General features: G+C 45.3%; 1 protein-coding gene across 6 annotated transcripts; it reads right to left on the reverse strand.

The window, feature by feature from the left end:
* Positions 1 to 17: 17 nt before the first annotated feature.
* Positions 18 to 18009, reverse strand: AKAP10 (A-kinase anchoring protein 10). 6 transcript variants are annotated; one of them, XM_041422898.1, is made up of 15 exons: positions 17744 to 17971; positions 14292 to 14339; positions 11929 to 12111; positions 11151 to 11666; positions 9673 to 9771; positions 9155 to 9239; positions 8693 to 8816; positions 7506 to 7642; positions 6437 to 6581; positions 5560 to 5733; positions 4062 to 4171; positions 3653 to 3735; positions 3045 to 3097; positions 2343 to 2438; positions 18 to 1297 (listed from the first exon to the last, which is right to left on the reverse strand). In XM_041422898.1, the coding sequence occupies exons 1-15, from the start codon at positions 17826 to 17828 to the stop codon at positions 1292 to 1294; spliced, it is 1944 nt and encodes a 647-aa protein (XP_041278832.1). In that variant the 5' UTR covers positions 17829 to 17971; the 3' UTR covers positions 18 to 1291. The 6 variants fall into 6 exon arrangements, with proteins under 6 accessions (XP_041278832.1, XP_041278834.1, XP_041278833.1 ...); XM_041422900.1 differs by lacking the exon at positions 18 to 1297 and having other exon boundaries at positions 2108 to 2438; positions 17807 to 18009; XM_041422899.1 differs by lacking the exon at positions 18 to 1297 and having other exon boundaries at positions 2108 to 2438; positions 17744 to 18009.
* Between the last annotated feature and the right edge of the window lie 1225 nt (positions 18010 to 19234).

Consider the following 19234-nt stretch of genomic DNA (forward strand, 5'->3'; position numbering starts at 1 on the left):
CAGAAAATCGACACAAATTTTAATATTTATATATTTTAAATCAAAACACAATTAAATATAGTATGTTTTAAGTACATGAATGCTTGGGTATGAGAGAAATAAGAGGTGGTACATAGTACCAAAAACCTATACACAGCCTTTTTTGCTTTTTCATAACAATACAGTGTGTCTCTATACAATCAAATATTGCAACAGAATAACACTCTCTAGTCAATCAAGATATTCTGAACATTGGAAATGATTTGAGTTCTTCGCGTAGTGATTCCTTTGCACAAGTTTGAGGAGAAAAGCAATCATTAGAGTTAAAAAAAAAAAAAAAGACCCAAAATGAAAGTGTTGTATACTAAAAATGCAGCAGTAACATAACAGTGAGACACTGAGTACTTCTGCTACCCTGCAAAATTGATTTGCTGGGGAAAGAAAAAGAGGTGCTGTGTAACATGGTAAGTGTTGACAGTGTCAGGAAGAAGGCCAAAGGTCATTTAAAAACTGTTTTTCTTTGTAAACCAAACATCTGGAATTAGATCCTACGTTGGGTGGAGGACAACAAGCGATGGAGAACGGCAGCAATTCCTTTTTTCCTTGCTCGTGGGATGGTGAGGACAGGAAGTGGAGCAGTCTGCAGGGTCCAGAGGGGCTGCAGGACCAGCCTTGGATCTGCTCCGTGGTGGAAGCAGGGAGATGTGTGTGTGTGTGCAGGTGTAGGAGCTCAGCAGGGAGGAGTTCCTGACCCTTTTACACTGCCTTCAAAGTTAATGCAGTTATGAAGTAAAATACATTTATCTTACAGTTGAATACTCATCTATTTCAAGTAACGGAAAATTAAACTTTGAACTTCCCAGGTCATTCACTGCCAATGGATTTGCCCCACAGCCCTTCCAATTCTGTGTTTAAAAATTACAAGCAGTAGAACCAGAAACTACAGCAAAACCTTCCCCTCTGTTGTGGCCTCTGTGTCCCATTGCAGATATTTTGCTTGAAAGTCTTTTTTTTGAGACAGGGTCAAGTATTTGTGAAGTCAATCACAGTTTCTCATTTGTAAACTGCACCTTCATCTCAGAACCATCATTACTGTGAATGCCACATACACCAGGCAGAAGTGTTTCTTCACTCTCTACAGTGGAGGTCCAGGATTGCTTCTTTTCCATTCTTCCTTGGAAATGAGGGGGATTCCAGTGGTTGGAGTAACAGTGCTTTGTTTTTATTGGCTGTGTTAAAGAATCCACCAATAGGGAAAGTTCACTCGTTCTCAAAGTGGAAAACCAGATTTCCTGTCCTGGAGTTTCTAAAATCATAGCTGGAAAAGGGAAAAACAGTTCATTTTACCCTAAAACATGCAAGGTAACTGTTCAATAGAAAGATATTTTGTGTTTAAAAACATTTTGTGTTGAAGCCAGGTTTGTTTGAGTTTGGGGGACAAAAAGCCCCAAACCCAATCCAAACACACTCAACCTTTTGATTATTTGCTTAACTGAATCCAGAGCATCTGCAGTCATTTGAGATTTCTAAATACTGTGCTGAGTGACCTTTTCATCCAGGCAGACTGGAATTGTATCATTTGCAGCCAAGCTATTAAGTGAAGTCATTATACAAGTCATTTAAATGTTACTGCTCTATTAGAAAGAAACCACTCCCACAGTGAAACTATGGATCCACCCATTTGGATCCAAAATCTGGGCTTTGGCATATGTTTACTTTCAATAACTGAACATAATGCAAGTTAATTTTTACAAACTCACCTGCCTGAAAGTCAGAAGTACTAGACATTAACTTGGTAACCTGCTGTCACCAATATTTCACAAAATCCAACTGCTGCCTCAGAGCTGGAGTTTTTTACACAGAAAGCACATGGGCTGTACAACAACACAGCCACTGGGCAACAATACACAAACCTATGCACAGGGTTACTGTGTCTTTTTAAAGTCTGGAGACAGAATTGTGCAAATGAGAGCACCCCATGAGACAAATTCCCAGCTGCTGAGTTTCACTGACACTTCAAGCAGAAATGCCACTACTGACTGAGAGGACACAGCAAGTGTGAACTCAAGTCAGGAACTACACTTCATCCTGCAGCACAGATCACCCTTTCAACTAATTAGGCAGTTTGTAGACTCAAACTAGGACAAGTTTAATACTTGCACAAGAGAACCAGCACAGGCATCTGTAAAGAAATTCCTACATCACACGTAGGCCGAAACACTTCCAACCTTTCTTTCTCTCATGCTTTGGTTTGAACATTTTCCAGTGTGGGTTTCAGCCACAGGAGGAAGGCAAGTGAGAGCTCTGCTCCTCCCACAGCCTGGCTGGAGCCAGATGAAGGCAGCAGCCTTTCCACCCCCTACCTTGGTGACCTTCTCCAAAGGCTGCTCACACTGCGCCTGCTGCATGACGTCGTTGACAATCATCTTTGCTATCCTCCAAGCCATCTCTTCTTGAGCCTGAAAAACACAGCCCAAAACACAGATAGCTTCAGGTTCTTAAAAGAAAAACACAGTGGTCTCAGCACAGCCTTGGAGTCAGGGTAACCTTCACAACTCCATAACCTGTATAAAATATCCCCCCTCAATGGAAATGCACTTGGTGTCCAAGTAGAGTGTTAATTCAATTATTGTACTTCAGGCTTGATGCAATTTCCAAGAGAGCTAGTGCAGATTTTAGATTTATCTCTTGGGGATTTGTCCAAGCCAATCAGAGAGGGAAAAATGCAGCCTGGAATCCATGTGCAGTGGTCACTCCACCATAAAAATCAAATAGCACTTCCACCCCAAAAATCAAATAGCACTTCCACCCCTACTTATAGATATATAAAACCACAATAAGAAAAACCCTGACTGCAAGCACACACTTAATTAGTTCAACCAGCAAGCACTGGCAAAGAGCAAACTAGTTTCACACATACATGCAATCAAATTATATTTAGCACACATTCTCCCTGTTCTTGGTGCAGCAAAAAGATACTCAGAGATAACAGCCAGGATTAAGAACATCAATACTTTCTTTCTCTGAAGTGTAAAGTCACAAGAAGAACATGAAAGGGGACACACCTCATCTGTATTTCCTTGAACCCATTTCTTCATTGCTTGTGAAAACATGGACCCTGGTTGAGATAAAAACAGCAAGCAAGGTATGTGAGCAAAGTGAGGCACAAAGCTGATTCCTGTCCCCTTCTGAAGGGTTTGCTCTGCTGGCATTCAGCACATGGAGGAGTGGCAGCAAAGACAAGGGACTGCCTGCAGCCATTTGGACACTGAGCCTTTCCCAGAGCTGAAAAGCAGCACCAGCAGCAGGTCCCAGCCTGGGTGGGAAGCATGTGGAGAGCTGCAGTTCTTTTTCATCTCAAGACCAAAGCTTTGAAGGTTTGATCACCAGCTCAGCTGCTGACACTTTCATCCCTGCCAGGTTCCACTGACAGCTCCAACTCCCACAGGCTGCTCATCCTTCCTGGAGTCCAGCTGGACCAGAAAAGCAGAATTTGGGTAGGAAACTGGGCCAGAGATGGGTTTTGCCTCAGTACAGGCCAATCCCCACAGCACCTCTATTTGGCTTCAAACAGATCTGGAAAGAGTCAAACACTTTGCCTATCTTAACTCCAGCAGGGAAGAGAGCAGCTCTGCAGACGTTTACAGAAATGGAGAGAAAGAGCAAAGCAAACCTTTTGATTTTTTGACATCAGGCTCTGGTTCAGATTCTCTGATGAACTGCCCCAGATCACTGACTCTTCCAAACGTCATCTTCCTGAGGAGAGAGGAACCACATGGGTGATCAAAAGAACTCTGGCATTATGGAAAGCTCTGTTTGGCTATATACTTGGCTACATTTTGGAATCAAAGAAGAACAATAACGAAGAGGAAGAGGAAAAACAATTAGAAATATTTTCCTGGCCAAAGAAATATTCACTGAGTGTTAAATCACACTATTGAAATAAAGTTACTGTCAAATATTAAGACATGGACCAAGATCTTGCATTTAGGCCTACTCTCCATGCAGGAGGACACAGCAAAAATGAAACAGAGGTGAAACATGTAACCAGAAAGGAAACAATACACTGAAATGAACCTTACCCTGCATATGTTCGTTGATACAAAGACTCTGGATCCAGACTTGCAGCATCTACAATTATTGCTTCATCAAAATTTTTCAGGATTTTAACATTAGCCTTTTTGACATTGGACTACAAATAAAAATTCTAAGTATTAGTGCCCAATGCAGATAACTACCAGCTTCTTAACAAAACTGCAATTTTAGTGCTTTTAACACAGATAAACCTCCATCAAGTGTCTAAGCAAGAGTATAAAAGAATCAATGTGTCTACACAGCCTTGAATTCCCAACTCATAGGACATTGTTGTTAGCAGAGGATGATAAAATTCTGTGGACAAAGCCAAAGACACAAAGCCCAGGTCAGCACATGCTGCTCAATTATCAGCTCAACAGATCCGTGTGTGCTCACAAACCATTTGTTGTGAGTCTGGAACATCCCTCTCCTGCTCTTGGTAAGCAATTCCCAAACACAGATGCCTCCCCCATGCACAGAGAACAAATTATTTATCTTCTGGCCTGAAGTATTTATACAAGATTATGAATAAAAAGCCAAGGAAACACCAGAGCAACAGCAGGGAGGGCACCACACACAGCAGTCCATTATTGCCTCAGCACAGAACAGGAGCACCAATGGCAGCTCCTTTCCTGCTGCTCTTTATGCAAAAATATGCAGAGACCCAGAGATTCTCCTATTCAGACAAGCAGGAATGCACACCACAGAAAGCAGCACCTCATTTCCTAAATTGCCCAGCCAATTACCAGCAGTTCCTCCTGCTCAGAGGTTCAAGCAGCAGGAGGCTTCAAGAACACAGATTTTATTCCTCACTTCACAGCTAGGGGAGGAATATTCCCTCCTTGCAAATTAGGAGGTTTAAAAATAGTACAAGCAGGAGGTAGAGCTTCCAAGTTGCTGGAAAGGCAGGACATGACTAACATTGGTGTGGAGCTGGGTTTGAAGCTCAGGGTAGCCCTGCAGAGTTCAATAAAAGCAGCAGTTGCTTGGCTCTTTGCTCTCAGCTGGGCTTGCAGTTTCCAAGCTGTCCTGGTTACAGGTTAGCCAGAATCTGCTCTGTGTTTGAGCAGATTGATGCCTTCAGCCCTGGAAATGAGTTTACTCTTCAGGACAGAAGATCTGGCACTTTAAAAGAACTGAGCACACAAAGCTAGCATGTTTGTATTTAAATTTGATAGCATATTCACAAGAGTCAATTTTCATCTGAAGTTGTAACTATGGTATTGACAAAATAATGTTACTTCTAGTAACAGGCATTCTTAGATATTATGGCATCATGAAAAAGTCTTCAGTAAAGTAGCAACTTAATAAAGACATCACTGATGTAAAGAAATAACAGCAGCACAAGGCTTTGGGTACAACAAATAGCAGAGACACTTCTGACAGAACTGAGCTGCAGGAAGATTCAACACATCCTAACACAACACAGGTTTTAAATGAAAGTGGAATGGTCTTTCCTTACAGGGCAAAAACTTGGATATTGACACAGAAAACCCAAACTGGTACCTGGGAGGCAGAGCCATCCGTGCTCCCTATGGAATCACTGTCAGGAGAGCTACCAGGGCCATGAATATTCAGTGCAATGTTCCCTCCTGGGAATTCATCTCCTCGTACTGAATGGATGAGGTCATTCAAGTATTTGTAGTAAAGGTTGCTGGACAAGAAACCAGGTAGGAAAACCTGAGAGATGGAGAAAGTCTTCTTTAATTAAGGCTGGTCTGCATAGTTAGAGAAGAGCACACAAACATCTCAGTCCTTGTGTAGATGGAACACAAGTAAATGCATCCATGCATGGAATTGTTGTGGATTTACAACTGCATTGCTTTAAGTTTTAATCCTGCTGCAAAATGAACAAACCCAACTGCCTATTAATGAAATCCCCCAGTAATGAACTGAAATTCAGGGGATTTTTTTCCCCTTTAGAAACTTAAGCTTGACAGCCCAACAGGCTTTACAGTTATTCTGTTTCACTGTGCACAATTCTCTGCAGCTCCAGAATCAAATAATTCATTTCTGGTATCTGGGTACCCCAGAGTTACATTATTAACCACAGCACTTGTATTAGACTTGCAAACAACTCCTACTAAGAGGAAGGAAAATTTTCTAAAGATACAAAATAAGCTGTTGACAGCAATTCACAGGGGAGGAAATTCTGTTACTTCCATTAAACTGCAATAATCACCAGAGACAAACAGAGCATTAACAGCAGCCAGTGGGTGGTATCTTCAAATCAGGTTGGGGAAGAGTCTGGCAGATTTTCCTGAAGCTGTTCTATTACCCAGGTAAACAGGAAATCAGTAAAGAATGGGACAAATCAGGGCACACCATGGAACCCCCCATCACCCTCAGCAAGTGTGAAGCCCACTCTGAAGAAGGATCTCACCGTCTCCATGGTTGTCCACGCCTGCCTTAAGGGAGTGGTGAAGCAGTTGGGGAGAGGCCCCCCCTCCCTGCAGATGTTGGACTCAATCTCCAGCCTCACAGAGTCATCAAAGCCCAGGGGGTGTGTGGCCTGCAGGGAGAAGTACCTGGGCAGGGCAAGGAAACAACACAAACAGGATTTGCAAAGCTCTGCAGGTGCTCAGAGCCCACCCCAGACTCTGCACACACCTGGTCCCCACTGACTACAGGTGAGACACCCCCTCCCAGAAACAGTCTGAGAGCCCTGCCCTGAAACACAGATGAAGAACAGAGAATGGAAACAAGAATGGGGCAGGAAACACCCAGAACTCCAAAGCAGCATTGGCTCTACTGCTCACATCCTTGCAAACTGAGTTTAAGGATGGGGGAATGATTGATGAACCCGAGTGAAGCATTTGCTTCCTCTCCAATTATGATTTCCTTCTTGGGTAATAACTCAAGTTGTGGTAGAGCCTCACACTTAAGCTTAAGAACAAACATTTCCTGGAAGCACTTGTGCTCTCTGTCTCCCAGCTGTCTTATTGCTGAAGTGAAGCACAAAGTACAGGAAGAAAGCTCCTCTCCTGAAAGTCTGATATTAAAAAGGATCTGATTGCTTCCTTAAAAAAGGAAATATTTCACAATACTAAGAATAAACACTAGCTGGGTTTTAGTACATGTGAGAAGAGTTTCTACAGCCTACTTTATATGGATAACAGAATCTGAACATTAAGGTTTTTCTGCAGGGCTGTATCTGCACTAGGCTTAAACCTTCCATTTTCAAATGACAACCCAACAACTTTGATACTTCCCAACCAAACAAACTCAAGCAATCAAGTCCTGAAAATCCTGAATTATGTTTAAGAATGGAATCCTTGTAAGGATTTCTCCTCATGTATATAAAAAAAATTCATTTCATGTGTGCAAACACAGCAAAAGCCACCTTGATAAAATGCACCTCAGCAGACCGGCCCAAGAGTGCAGAGAAGTTCCTTTTGCACAACAAACACAAAACCACAAGTACAGAAACAAAGATTGTTGAACTCCCTCACTTGTCATACAAAATCATGGCATCATTCTGTGCTTCTTGCCCATCATACTGGCCTTCTTTGGCAGCAAGCTGAGACTGGAAGTTATCTGCTGCCAACCAGAACTGCAATACATTAACTGCATCTTCCTTCTCCATGTACTGGAAGGGAAATCAGAAAAAGAGGAGATTAAAGAAGTCTTAGCAAGAAACTTTTAATATTTTTTTAACTTCCTTCTTTCCATTTAGAAGAAGAAACATAGGCCATATAGTAGTGGTGCAAAATTGTCACCAGGACACAGTATTTTGAATTTCTGTTTCAGACAGATTTATCTTGCTTGGAGGAAAAAAGAGAGAGAAAAAAAAAAAAAAGAGAGAACTTCTGACATTTCTTTTCTATACTTATTTTCACACTTAGTTTCCAAAAAACTATTTGTCTTGTCCTAGGACAGGAAACACCACTGTCATGCTACATTTAGCTTACACTGAGCTCAGCACATTGTCTCAGCTTCCCAAGCTGCAGTTTCAAACTACATCAGCTTGTCAGACTGTCAGGACAAGTATGCCAAGAGCTGATTCCTTAAAGGTGCAGGAGCCTGAAACTGGGAAATCTTTTATTTAACCTATCACATCACTAAAGGTGCCCTCTCCACACAGCACTGGTTATGATTTGTTATCTGTAACTCAGGTTTTTACAGCCACTACAATGTGAAGATCAAGATGATAATATCAAAGCTTCTACAAAGCAAAGAGACTCTGAGAAGCACTCACTAACTGAGAGGAAATCACAAATACTCATTCCACAACACAATGGACAGGTCTGAACACTTGAATTACTTCTACATAAGGGCAGGAAAAAGTTCAATGCATTTTCTCTTAGAAAAAATACACCTTGGATTTTTTATTATATTTAGAATTATAGAATTACAGAATTGTTTGAGCAGAATGGGACCTTAAAAATGATCCAGTTCCACTTCCCTGCCATGGGCAGGGACACATTGCACTGTCCCAAGCCTCAACCAGCCTGGCCTTGGGCACTGCCAGGGATCCAGGGGCAGCCACAGCTGCTCTGGGCACCCTGTGCCAGGGCCTGCCCACCCTCCCAGGGAACAATTCCTGCCCAATATCCAACCCTAAGCCATCAAGGAACGAACAGATTATTTTCATCTGCTAGAAAGGGATATAAAAGCAAATCCAAATGTTTTCACTCACCTCAGAGAAGTAGAACAGGGCTGACTCACAGAACAGAATGTCAGCCAGATACACAGTCCCACTGGTCAGCACCTCGATCTGGTATTTACAGAAATGGTGGCTCCGCAAGAACTCACTAAAGTGCCTGCACAGACACAGGGACAATCAGTCACCACGGTCAGCAGCACCCAGGGCACCCTCAGAGCCAACAGCTCTTGCCCAGAACTCTGATACTTTTGTTGGATAAAAGCCAAACAAGCAAGAAACAGGGCAGGTTTGTAAATGGCACAAGAAAGAGATAAAGAACACAACAGTGTGAACAGCCAAGTTCAGCAAGAATGGATTTGGAGGAGGGGATCTGAGCAGTTTCAAATATAAAATACAGCACAGAAAAAGAGCTGATATGGTTATGTCTCCATAAACATTCTTAACAGAACCTTTAGGACAAGAGACACAAGAACCCAAACCATGGCATCAACTTACTCTTGTTCCATTGCATTGAACACTATGGACTGTGCTGTAACAAAGCAGTTGGGATCCACTTGGCCATCCTCCCCACAGATCTTTGCTGCAAAGAAAGACCAGGTTAATTTTAACATAGATTTGGCTGGTGGAGCTGAAAGGCAAGAGCAAGGACTGGTTAATGAAAAATTGCAGTTCAAATCCACCAGAATCAGCTGGTTCTGACTGAGCAAAGAGCTTTCAAAGCTGGCCAAATAATAATAACATGGCTAAAGTATTTGATTGAGACTCATCTGGATCCCCTCCATAACCACCAAGAATTCCTTCCCTAATTTAAACAAAATCTCTGAAAGTTTTTGTGAGGATATTCACAGCACTGCTGAAAGTCAGATCCACTGATACTTGTAATCTCCTATCTTTTTAAGGCTGCCTTTAAAATTGATAAAAATAAAGATAAATGCAAATGTGTGACATATTAGAGAGACATTTTTATGGGGACAGAGCAGCTCTGAAATGAGGAAGCAATTATTCATTCTTACCAACTATGTCATTTCTCATTGCTTCTGTGATAGGGATTGGTTTAGCAGCATCTGGAGAAATATATTTGGTAAAAGTACTAACTGCATCCCGTTCTATACCTGCAGGGAAGAAACACAGAATCAAACTTGGAATTCCTTGGCGTGAGTGAGTAACAAATGTTTGCTCTTCAGAAAAGCAGCTGTCTAATTCTCAGTGATGTTTTCACTGCAGGATATTCATATTCTGCTCCTGACCAGCTGCAGGGACTGTGTGATCTCCAGTCAGGTCACAGCAAACCCAGCATGGACTAAAATGGATTAAAACAACACAGCTCCAAATTTTCCACACAAGGCAGAACCCACTTCCTCAGCTGCACACCATAGTCCCAGAAGCAACAGCTTTCAGGCAAGTGAAATTCCCAATTTTTAGCTCTCATCACAGAGAAATCACTTGCATTATATAGGAATTACTAGGAAAAAAAAAATCTTAAAATTATATGCCTCAAACAAGTTGTGTTCTTTACACATCATCTTTTGAGACTTGGGACTCTGCTCTGGAAGAAAGGAAAAATTACATTCAAATTCTTTTCAGATTTCTCAGTAAGGACCCTGTGTTTTCAAATTCCTTTTAGACATCAGAAAGCAGAGGTGCTTTGATGACTAAAACATCATTTTCCTTGTTTAAGTGGCTTTGGGGCTGAAGTTATGTATTGTGGAGGCACATGACAAATAACTACATGAGAAAGACAAACAGCAAGAGAAAGGGATGCAACACGAGGAAACAGTTGGGCAAACAAAAGGAACCAATGTGAAGAAAGAAGTGTTTCCTTTTTGGCTGCAGACTTGCACAAATGAGGGAGGACTGAGTAGATGCAAAGTAGAGAAACATGTTACTGTGCATGTAGCTCTCTACCAAAAGGAAATATTTGAATTTCATCCTTACTTCCAGCAGCCTCTGAAGAGGTGGAATCCAAATGACAACAAATCAGTTACAAGGGGAGGAACTCTATCAAATAAATCCAAGAACAAAAACAGTACATTCCACACATAAATCTCCACAAGTCTCTTGCAACCACTACTTATGTCATTTTATGTAATACAGTATATTTACCTTCCATGGCAAGTGAATTATCAATTCCCAGCCCCTCCATCCAAACTTTCTGCAATTCTTTTAAGGTGGGATGGGACAAGTGAAGGAAGAACTGGACATAGCAATGTTCCCTCAATTTCTTATGACTACACATGGAAGATCAGAAGCAACCTAAGCTCATTGAGTACACAATGATTTTGAAATCTCTTCAGCAGTTTTTTTTATTTTTAATCAGGTCAAACAATACATGGCTCAAACTGACCAGCATCAGTTAACATCAGTGGTACATAAAACTTTCTTCCTTGCAACATCACATCAGGCTTGCTAAGAACCTGACAACTGAGGCAGCTCCCTGCACAAAAACCTTCACTTCCCACCTTTTCAAGCAAAGGGAACACACAGCACTTACTTTTCATGAGTTTTCCTGACAAGTCCTTTAGTGCAGAGGAGGGGCTGTTTCTATTTGATACTGAAAGCTTGGAAGATTCTTGCTGATCAGCTGGAAGAGAGCGAGTCCCTGGCTCTGCTTTGCCCCGAGGCAGAGCCCTGCTGCTGTGGCTGTCCCGCCCTGGCAGCCGCACGTGGTTCTGGCTGCTGGCAGTTCTGTCAGGGCTGGAGCCCTCCAGCCTCTCCTCCAGCCAGGCAGCAGGAGGAGAGGAGGCCAATTCCTGCTGTTTGGAGGGGGACACTGGCTCTGCCAGGGAGCTCTGCTTCACCGTGTTCAGGCTGTGCGCGCGGATGCGGGACCAGGTGGTGGAGTGGAAGCTCTCGGCCTCCAACCAGAACTTCACCAAGTGCTCCATCCTGCGCAGCTCCATGAACTGGATGAAGTAAGGGAGGGCTACACTGTCCTGCAGGACTTGTTCAAGGGTCTTGGAAAGGCTTGATTTGGTCTCTTGAGCCTGGTAGTTCAGACACGATCTGCCTAAAGGAAAACACGAAAGGGAGTGAGTCCCTATTGTAGCACACGTGTGGGGGTTGGATACCAAAGTGAAGAGGCAATTCCAGCACAGTGACCAAGTAAAGGAATTGTCTGCTCCCTTCAAATCCCTCCCAGGGTTACACAGCTGCTACTGTAACAGCAGCCACACTGTTATTACCTGTGTGTTTATCTGAAAACCAAGGGATGGTGAGTGCACCAGGAACACACAGAGTAACAATAAAAGCTGGCATTCTTACAGCCTTACCTAAGTCTCCAAAGTGAGCAGCTTCCATGTGACTTGGCTGCTTCTTGAGGGCAGCTGTGCGGCTGCTGGAGAAGGAGTCCATGTTGGCAGAGATGGCATTGATGGCCACATGGCTTGGTCCTGCAGCCTCCAGCAAGGCATGATTCCTGGTGCTTCTCTGAGGGGAATGTACTGGGACTGGAGCTGGAATCAAGACAGGAATTGTTAAAGCACAAGGACAACAAGACCTCTGCTAAACACTGCCCAATGCTAAGCACCCCTAAATATTCCAGGGAGCTTGCAAGAGTCAGTCTCATTAGAACCTCACTGTACCACTGGGTGTCATCTTTGATCAAGGGTCTGATTAAAGACCACAAGTTTTATTACTGCAAGAATAAACTCACTCCCACCCAGCTCTATTTTCCTCATTCAGCAGCAAATCAAGAGATGCCACGTCTAGGTTTACATGTGAAATATTCCTCAGTCTTCCTGCTTCCTTGATAACCACTACTGTAACAACTTTATACTCTGACAACAGTTTAGTTTAGTTCCAATGCTCCTGCCAATCCATCTTCATGCCTTTTTGAAAGCCAAATTGTGATAAAAAATCCTGAGCTACAAAGCTATCAGTGAGGTTTAATAAGAGTTATTTCTCAAAAATATTTTTGTTGCTTCTGCTTGGTTGCAAGAGGAAAAAAAAAGCAATAAGGAAATACCTCTGATGAAACCCAGGTTATAAACTTAACCCCTTCAGCTGTTTTAGGACACAAGTGGCTACTGGAGCTCAAAAAGAACAAATAAGGACTTCCTCACACAAAACTCTGCTAATTGTTAATTGATGACAAAGCTGAAAAAAACCCCAAACATGCTCCCAGCAGATTCCAAAGCTCTCAGGAAGCTGCCATGCAGGGACATCTTACACCTCTGACTCAAAAATAAAGCACATCACATGAGCTGATTGGCTCAACACTTCCCAGGGATGTTCCATCAAGGTGTCAGGCAACTTGGGTTCATGACTTCCATGCTGCATCACTTTATTTTTACTCCCAATTTTATGACAGCAGATGACAATTTCACACTTATTTGTCACAGATACCTCAGGAGCAATGGAAACATTTAAATTAATGCCAAGTGTTTGTGCAGTTGCAGGATTGGACATCAAGACACCACTTGCTGCTCCTTACAAAGCCTCTGGGTGTTTCATACCAGCAATAATGGAGAGAATACCTTTTTTCCAAGGCCAAGGGATGGCAGCAGTGGGAAAATTGGTGGAGATCACTTGTGTAGAGCCAGAGCCACACTCCTCATGATGCTACAGGCTTTTATCAATTAGATTTAGATTTAATTTTATATTTTGGACATTTGGGAAAAAAATGTTCTACTCTCTCCAAGGGTCAAACAAAGGTACTCTCTGCTGCAGCAGCTCACAACGTGCAATATTACAACTTTTCAAGTTTATTTTTATTTTCAGGGTCACCATAACTGGTAGTTGCACTGAAAGGTGAGGTGGGGCTATGAAATGGATGCAGCTCATTCTTCCTGCATTTGATTTGAAAGACAGACCACCAAGAAAAAAACCTGCAATTTTCTCCTGATGTGCAGATAACACATTACCAAGTACAGAAACAAGATTTTGTCTGAGGGTATGAAAGTAACAGATCAGATTCTGGCATTTACCTCATCTCCTTTCAGTACTGCAAGAAAATCTGACAGATCAGCAAGCTTGTTTTCCTACAGTTTATAAATCTCTTTTCCACCAACTTTCCTAAGAGATTTAGCAGCAAGATCTCTGCACAGAGCAGCAAGGAATGGCTCATTCAGGATTGGGATCTTCAGCCTCACAAACCCCATCAAAGTTAAATCTGCAGCTTCTTCTGCACATCAGACACAGTGAAGCTGCATTTCCCAAATTCCAAAGGACAATGCACCTGAGCAAGGAGCTCCAGGAGCAATTTGTGGTGGATAAGGAACAACCACTGCAAGGTGACACTTTGAATTAAAGCTCATGCCTGACACAACTTAATAACCTCCTGCACTTACAGATTCAGCAAGAGGAGGAGGAGGAAAGATTAGTTACTATAAATAGCCAGAAACAGAATTAATTCCTGGGTTTGGTTTGGGTTTGATATACACAGGTCAGATCTGTGCTCAAGCTCATGCCTGACATAACTTAATAACCTCCTGCACCTACAGATTCAGCAAGAGGAGGAGGAAAGATTAATTACTATAAATAGCCAGAAACAGAATTAATTCCTGGGTTTGGTTTGGGTTTGATATACACAGGTCAGATCTGTGCTCAGGAGTAAGGAATGATCCTGTTGGGGAAGATAAAAATGGTGGATGATGGCAGAGATCTGAATTTACAGACAAAAGTTTGATCTTACTTTTAATTGCTTTGACATCTGTGGTCTTTTCTTGTTCTTTGCCTTTCACTGTAAAATACAAGGGAGAATGTTAATATGTTAATGCTATTTTGGGTCACTAATGGCATTCACCTGAGAATGGACATAGAATTCCCAACATCTGCAAGTATCAGAGGCACACAGAAACTGTAATTTTGTTAAAACTGATTTCTCATTTAAATTGCACACCCAGTAGCTGACAGAGGCTTTCAAAGCTTTTCTGCTGACTTGCTTTCAAAAGCAAAACCTTATCACCCATTAATTAAATTTCACGAAATACAGTCTGTTACATTTCCATGGAGGAAGATGTTTGCTGTCCACAGATTAAAGCTACATTCAGGGTGACTTTAATAAACAGTTTGAACTGGGAAGGGTGGGAAAGGTGTGCTTTAAGTGTGGAGCACTGGCAGGTGCTCTCTGTGAACAAAAAATCACCTTAAAAGAGCATTTCCCTTGTGTTACAGGAAGAGCAGCACAACACCCAACACTGAGGAGATGTGGGCTGGCTCTGGCTCCATGGAGCTGCTTCCATGCACATGATGGGTACCACAGAAATGCTCTGGAAACTCCCTGCAAACAGTTCATTCTCCCAAAAAGTCTTGCTTAACCATCATGAAACCCCGGGTGAGCAACTGATGGGGAGATAACAGTGTAAAAAGTAGAGATGGAAAAGCGCTTTGAGGATTTATTTTTTAAAAAATGTTACTATTTTTTAAAGGAAGCTCCTAAAGGAAGTGAAGGAGGAGATCTGTTCAAAACAAAAATAAATAAGCCCAAGCAGCACATAAACAGGACGGCAGGGGTGATATTGGAGAATGTGATCCTCCAGGAGGCTGCTCCAGGCAAGGATTATTACTACAAATAGGTCACCCCTGACCACGACTGTGGAGCCCTTCCTAAGGTAACCACAAGGCACAGCCCAGCACAATCCCACATTTACACCACAAAACACACCCCAAAAACCCACCCGAAGGTTCCTATGCCGAGCTAAGGATGGTAAATATTTCAGAGGAGAGCTCCGGTCTCCGGTTACATAATTGCCCTGCCCGGTGGCTGCAGCGCTCCGCCAGCCTCCCCTGCGAGCACAAACGCTGCAGGGCTGCAAATCGGCAGCTCGGGCTCGAAAATTCCAGCTGCCAGGGAGCACACTGTGTGACAGAGGGCTTTGAGTGACCATTAAAAGAGGAGGATTGTCTCCAGGCTGACCTGCAGCCGGTGCAGCAGGAGGGTAACCAGCCTTTACATAACTGCAGCTGATGGACAGGAGAGAAATCAACCTCTGTGAACTCTCATCTCTCCCAAATCACTCCAATACTTCATCAAACCAGACCCTAGCTACCAACAGCAATTCCTGGCTTTCACATCAGCCCTCCATAAGCCTATTTTCAGTTTAAATACCTCTGTTCCTTCTTTCCAAGCTACTCAGTTCCTCCCTAAATACCTACTTACAACTGGAAATATGAACTCCAGGGCTGTGTCCCAACCCTTTCCACACAGGCTGCTTCTGTCCCCAGCAGCTCTGAGCATGACCAAGTGACAACAGTAACAGGAGGGGACAGAATCAGCTCGGATCCAGGACAAGCCCGAATTTCAGAGTGAAGTTTCACTGCATGAATTCACTTTCACTTCCCCCAGAAAGCGGATGCTGTGTGGTGCCTGCGTGAAACCAGAAGGAACCACAGCACAAGGGCTGAGGGTGAGATTTCCAATCCCATTCCAAAGGGTGCCAAACAGCACGTGACGTTCCAGAGTTCCAATTCACATCTTGAAATGCTCTGAACAAACTCAAAAAGCGTTCACAGTGTGTCAACAGCACACAAAAAACAACGAGATCCTGCTGAGGTCAGCCAGGCTGTGGGACTGCACGTTATTCCCAAGATATCCCCAGGGATGAGCTGTTCCACCGGCAGCAGTTTCATAACCTGCCCTCGAGCACCCAGCTCACCTGTTATACTTTGATTTCTCAACCCATTATCCAACCCAGCCTGCCAGACCTTTATTTTAAGGCCCAAGCTATAAAAACACTTCACCTTCAGTTTTGATTTTTCTACAGGTCAGTTGCTTTACGATCTTTGCTACGGTTTAATTTTAAATTAGTTTTCATTTTTACCTACTGCGATATCCTCATAAACAACAACAGCTCACCCCAGGATCATTGGTGTTTGTAGGATTTTGGCCTGCACGTGGCCAGAGTTTTATCCTAAGCCTTAATGTGCTGCTTTCCTCACAGCTTCAGCTCAAATCTTCTCTAAAAGCCACACCTAAAAACGGAGATCACACCGAGCAGTGCTTTATGCACAGCCCAGATGAAAGGTTGCTTTTCTCCTCTCCTTCACAGCGTCTCTCTTGGGCATTTAGTGCTGATTTGCCTCTCTGACCAAAGATCCTTTAATCAAAGGAACACAGATCCTCAATTACACTTCTCAGATAATCAGAGCTTTCATGGCTTTCTCCCTGAGAAAGTTTCCACACAGGCTGACCTTGTCCCTGTGATCCCACGTCAGGACAGAACCTCAGCTCACAATTCTCAATGAAGCAGCAGGAGCGCTTTTTGAAGAGTTTATAACCACTATCAAAGTTTCATTCTGCAGCCCAACATTTGTGTATAAACACCCCAAAAAGGATTATGGCACTTGCAAAGTCCTCAGTGGCTTCCAGGCTTTTCAGATCTGCTAAGCTCAGACTCATTTCTTGCAGAACTGCTGCACTAACCTCCCCAAAGAGTGACATTTTCAGTGCTGCTGCTCTGGCTGAGCAAGATCCAGAGGATGTGAGAGCCATCACCACCACCCAGGTACCACGTCCTTGCCTCCCAGGATGTGCATTTTGGGTTCAGTAACCCAGAGAGCCTTTAGGACAGTGCTGCATCAGAAGATCAGTGGTTGCATTGCTCGAGCTGCAGCATCACGAGGAAACAGAACTTTCCCAAGGGGCCCTTCCTAAAAGGTGCCACTTTCAACAAAAACCACACAAATCACAGCAGGGCAGGTTGAGAGCACAGGGCCCTGCCTGCAGCACGAGCACAAAGTGCCTTCAGAACGCTGCACTTAAACTGCGCCCATTTGTGCTGCTGGAGTATTATAAATATTTCAGCAGCCCTGAATTTCCCAGCTTGTGCTCCCTACCAAATCCATTGCAGAATAAACTGCCACGGACTCCTTTGCTTTCGAGAGCTCAGTGCCATGAGGTCTCTTTTTCAGTGACATCTTCAGCTGCTGCTGTACATTCTCAGCCCTTTACAATTTTTACAAAGCCGGCTAGATCAGCATTGTGAAAAAACCACCCGTAAAGGGCTCAGAGGCTCAAACCCTGCACGAAGCCCGGGAGGTGCCACAGCCCGCTCCCGCCCGGTCACCGTGCGGACCGCGGGCAGCCCGGGGGCCGCAGCCAAGCCCCCCGAGCCCCCCCCGCGGGAAGACAGCCCCGGCACTGACCGTCACTGGCGGGGAGGCCGCTCCTCAGGGCCCGCGCGTCCTCGCGGGGCGCGGTGCCCCTACCTTTCCGCCTGAAGAAGGACATAGCGCCGGGGAGGGGGCGAGGCGGCCGCCGGGGCGGGGGAAGGCGGGAGGGAGGGAAGGCAGCGCGCCGGGTCCTATGAATGAGGCTGCTGCGCCCGCCCGCCGCCGCCGCTCCCTCCGCCTCTTCCTCCCGCGGCGGCGCCCGCGGCCGCCATGTTGTCAACAACGGCCCCGCGCCCGCTTCCGGCAGCGCCGCCCGCGCGGCACGGCGGGATGCGGCCGCACTCAACATGGCCGCCCCGGCCTCGCCCATACCGGCCAATGGGGCCGGGCGGGGCCGCCATGTTGGGTGAGGGCAAAGAGCCCGCGGGGGTCCGGGAAGCGGGGCGGCCATCTTTGATCAGGGCGGGGGGCGCGGGGCGGCGTGAGGTGCCGGCCGCCATCTTGGCTGAGGGCACGGGTGACCCGGGGACGCTGCGGCAGCGAGGGAGCGACCCGCGGGCAGGGGACAGAAAGCCCGAGGGCAGGGGACAGAGCCCTGAATGCAGGGGACAGAGAGCCCGAGGGCAGGGGACAGAGCCCTGAATGCAGGGGACAAAGCCCTGAATGCAGGGGACAGAGCCCTGAGGGCAGGGGACAGGGCACCAAAAGCAGGGCGCAGAGAGCCCCGAAAGCAGGGGACGGCGGGCGACCGCCGTGCAGGGCCGTGAGAGCCGAGGTACCCTGGAGAGAGACCTCAGGGACGTGTCCCAAAATGTCCCCTTCGGCCGTGGGGGCTCAGCAGAGGGGCGGACAGACGGACGGACACACGGACAGCCCTGCCCGGGGTGTGAGGGCTCTGCAGTGCCGGCCCCGGTCCTGCCGCCGTGTGGGGCCTGGCTGTGCAGGAATGCGGCGGCTCCTCCATCCCACGGCATCTCCCTCATCCCACAGCATCTCCCTCATCCCACAGCAGCCCCTCCATCCCACAGCAACCCCTTCATCCCACAGCGGCTCCTCCATCCCACGGCAGCTCCTCCATCCCACGGCAGCCCGGGTCCAGCACAGCCAGAAATCCCTGCCGGGCCGCTTGCCACCTGCGGAATCGCTGTCCCATAAGTCAGTTCCGTCTGCGCCCCGAATCCTGCCACAAAAATCCTCTTAATCACCCTCCCGAGGCAAATCTGCTCTTCCCTCGCCTGCCAAGGATGTTTGTCACCATGACACGGTGCTTAGGTTGATATCTGATGAGGAGATCTCTGCTCTAAAAGCTTTACAAACACTCTGTAAACACTGTGATGATAAGTTCTGGTTAGTGTGTGAGGAAGCTGAGGCACAGAGCCAGAGGGCAGCTCTGTCACCCCGGATCGATGCAGTGTCACCCTGAGCCGTGTAACTGTCCTGCCCTTGCTCCTGAGCCGTGCCAAAATGATGTAATTAACAATCATTGCCTGAGTTTCTGCGCTGTCTTTCATCCGAGCATTCCAA

This window comes from Onychostruthus taczanowskii, unplaced genomic scaffold (assembly GCF_017590055.1).
Source record: "Onychostruthus taczanowskii isolate IOZ18803 unplaced genomic scaffold, ASM1759005v1 scaffold75, whole genome shotgun sequence".
Lineage (NCBI taxonomy): Eukaryota > Metazoa > Chordata > Aves > Passeriformes > Passeridae > Onychostruthus > Onychostruthus taczanowskii.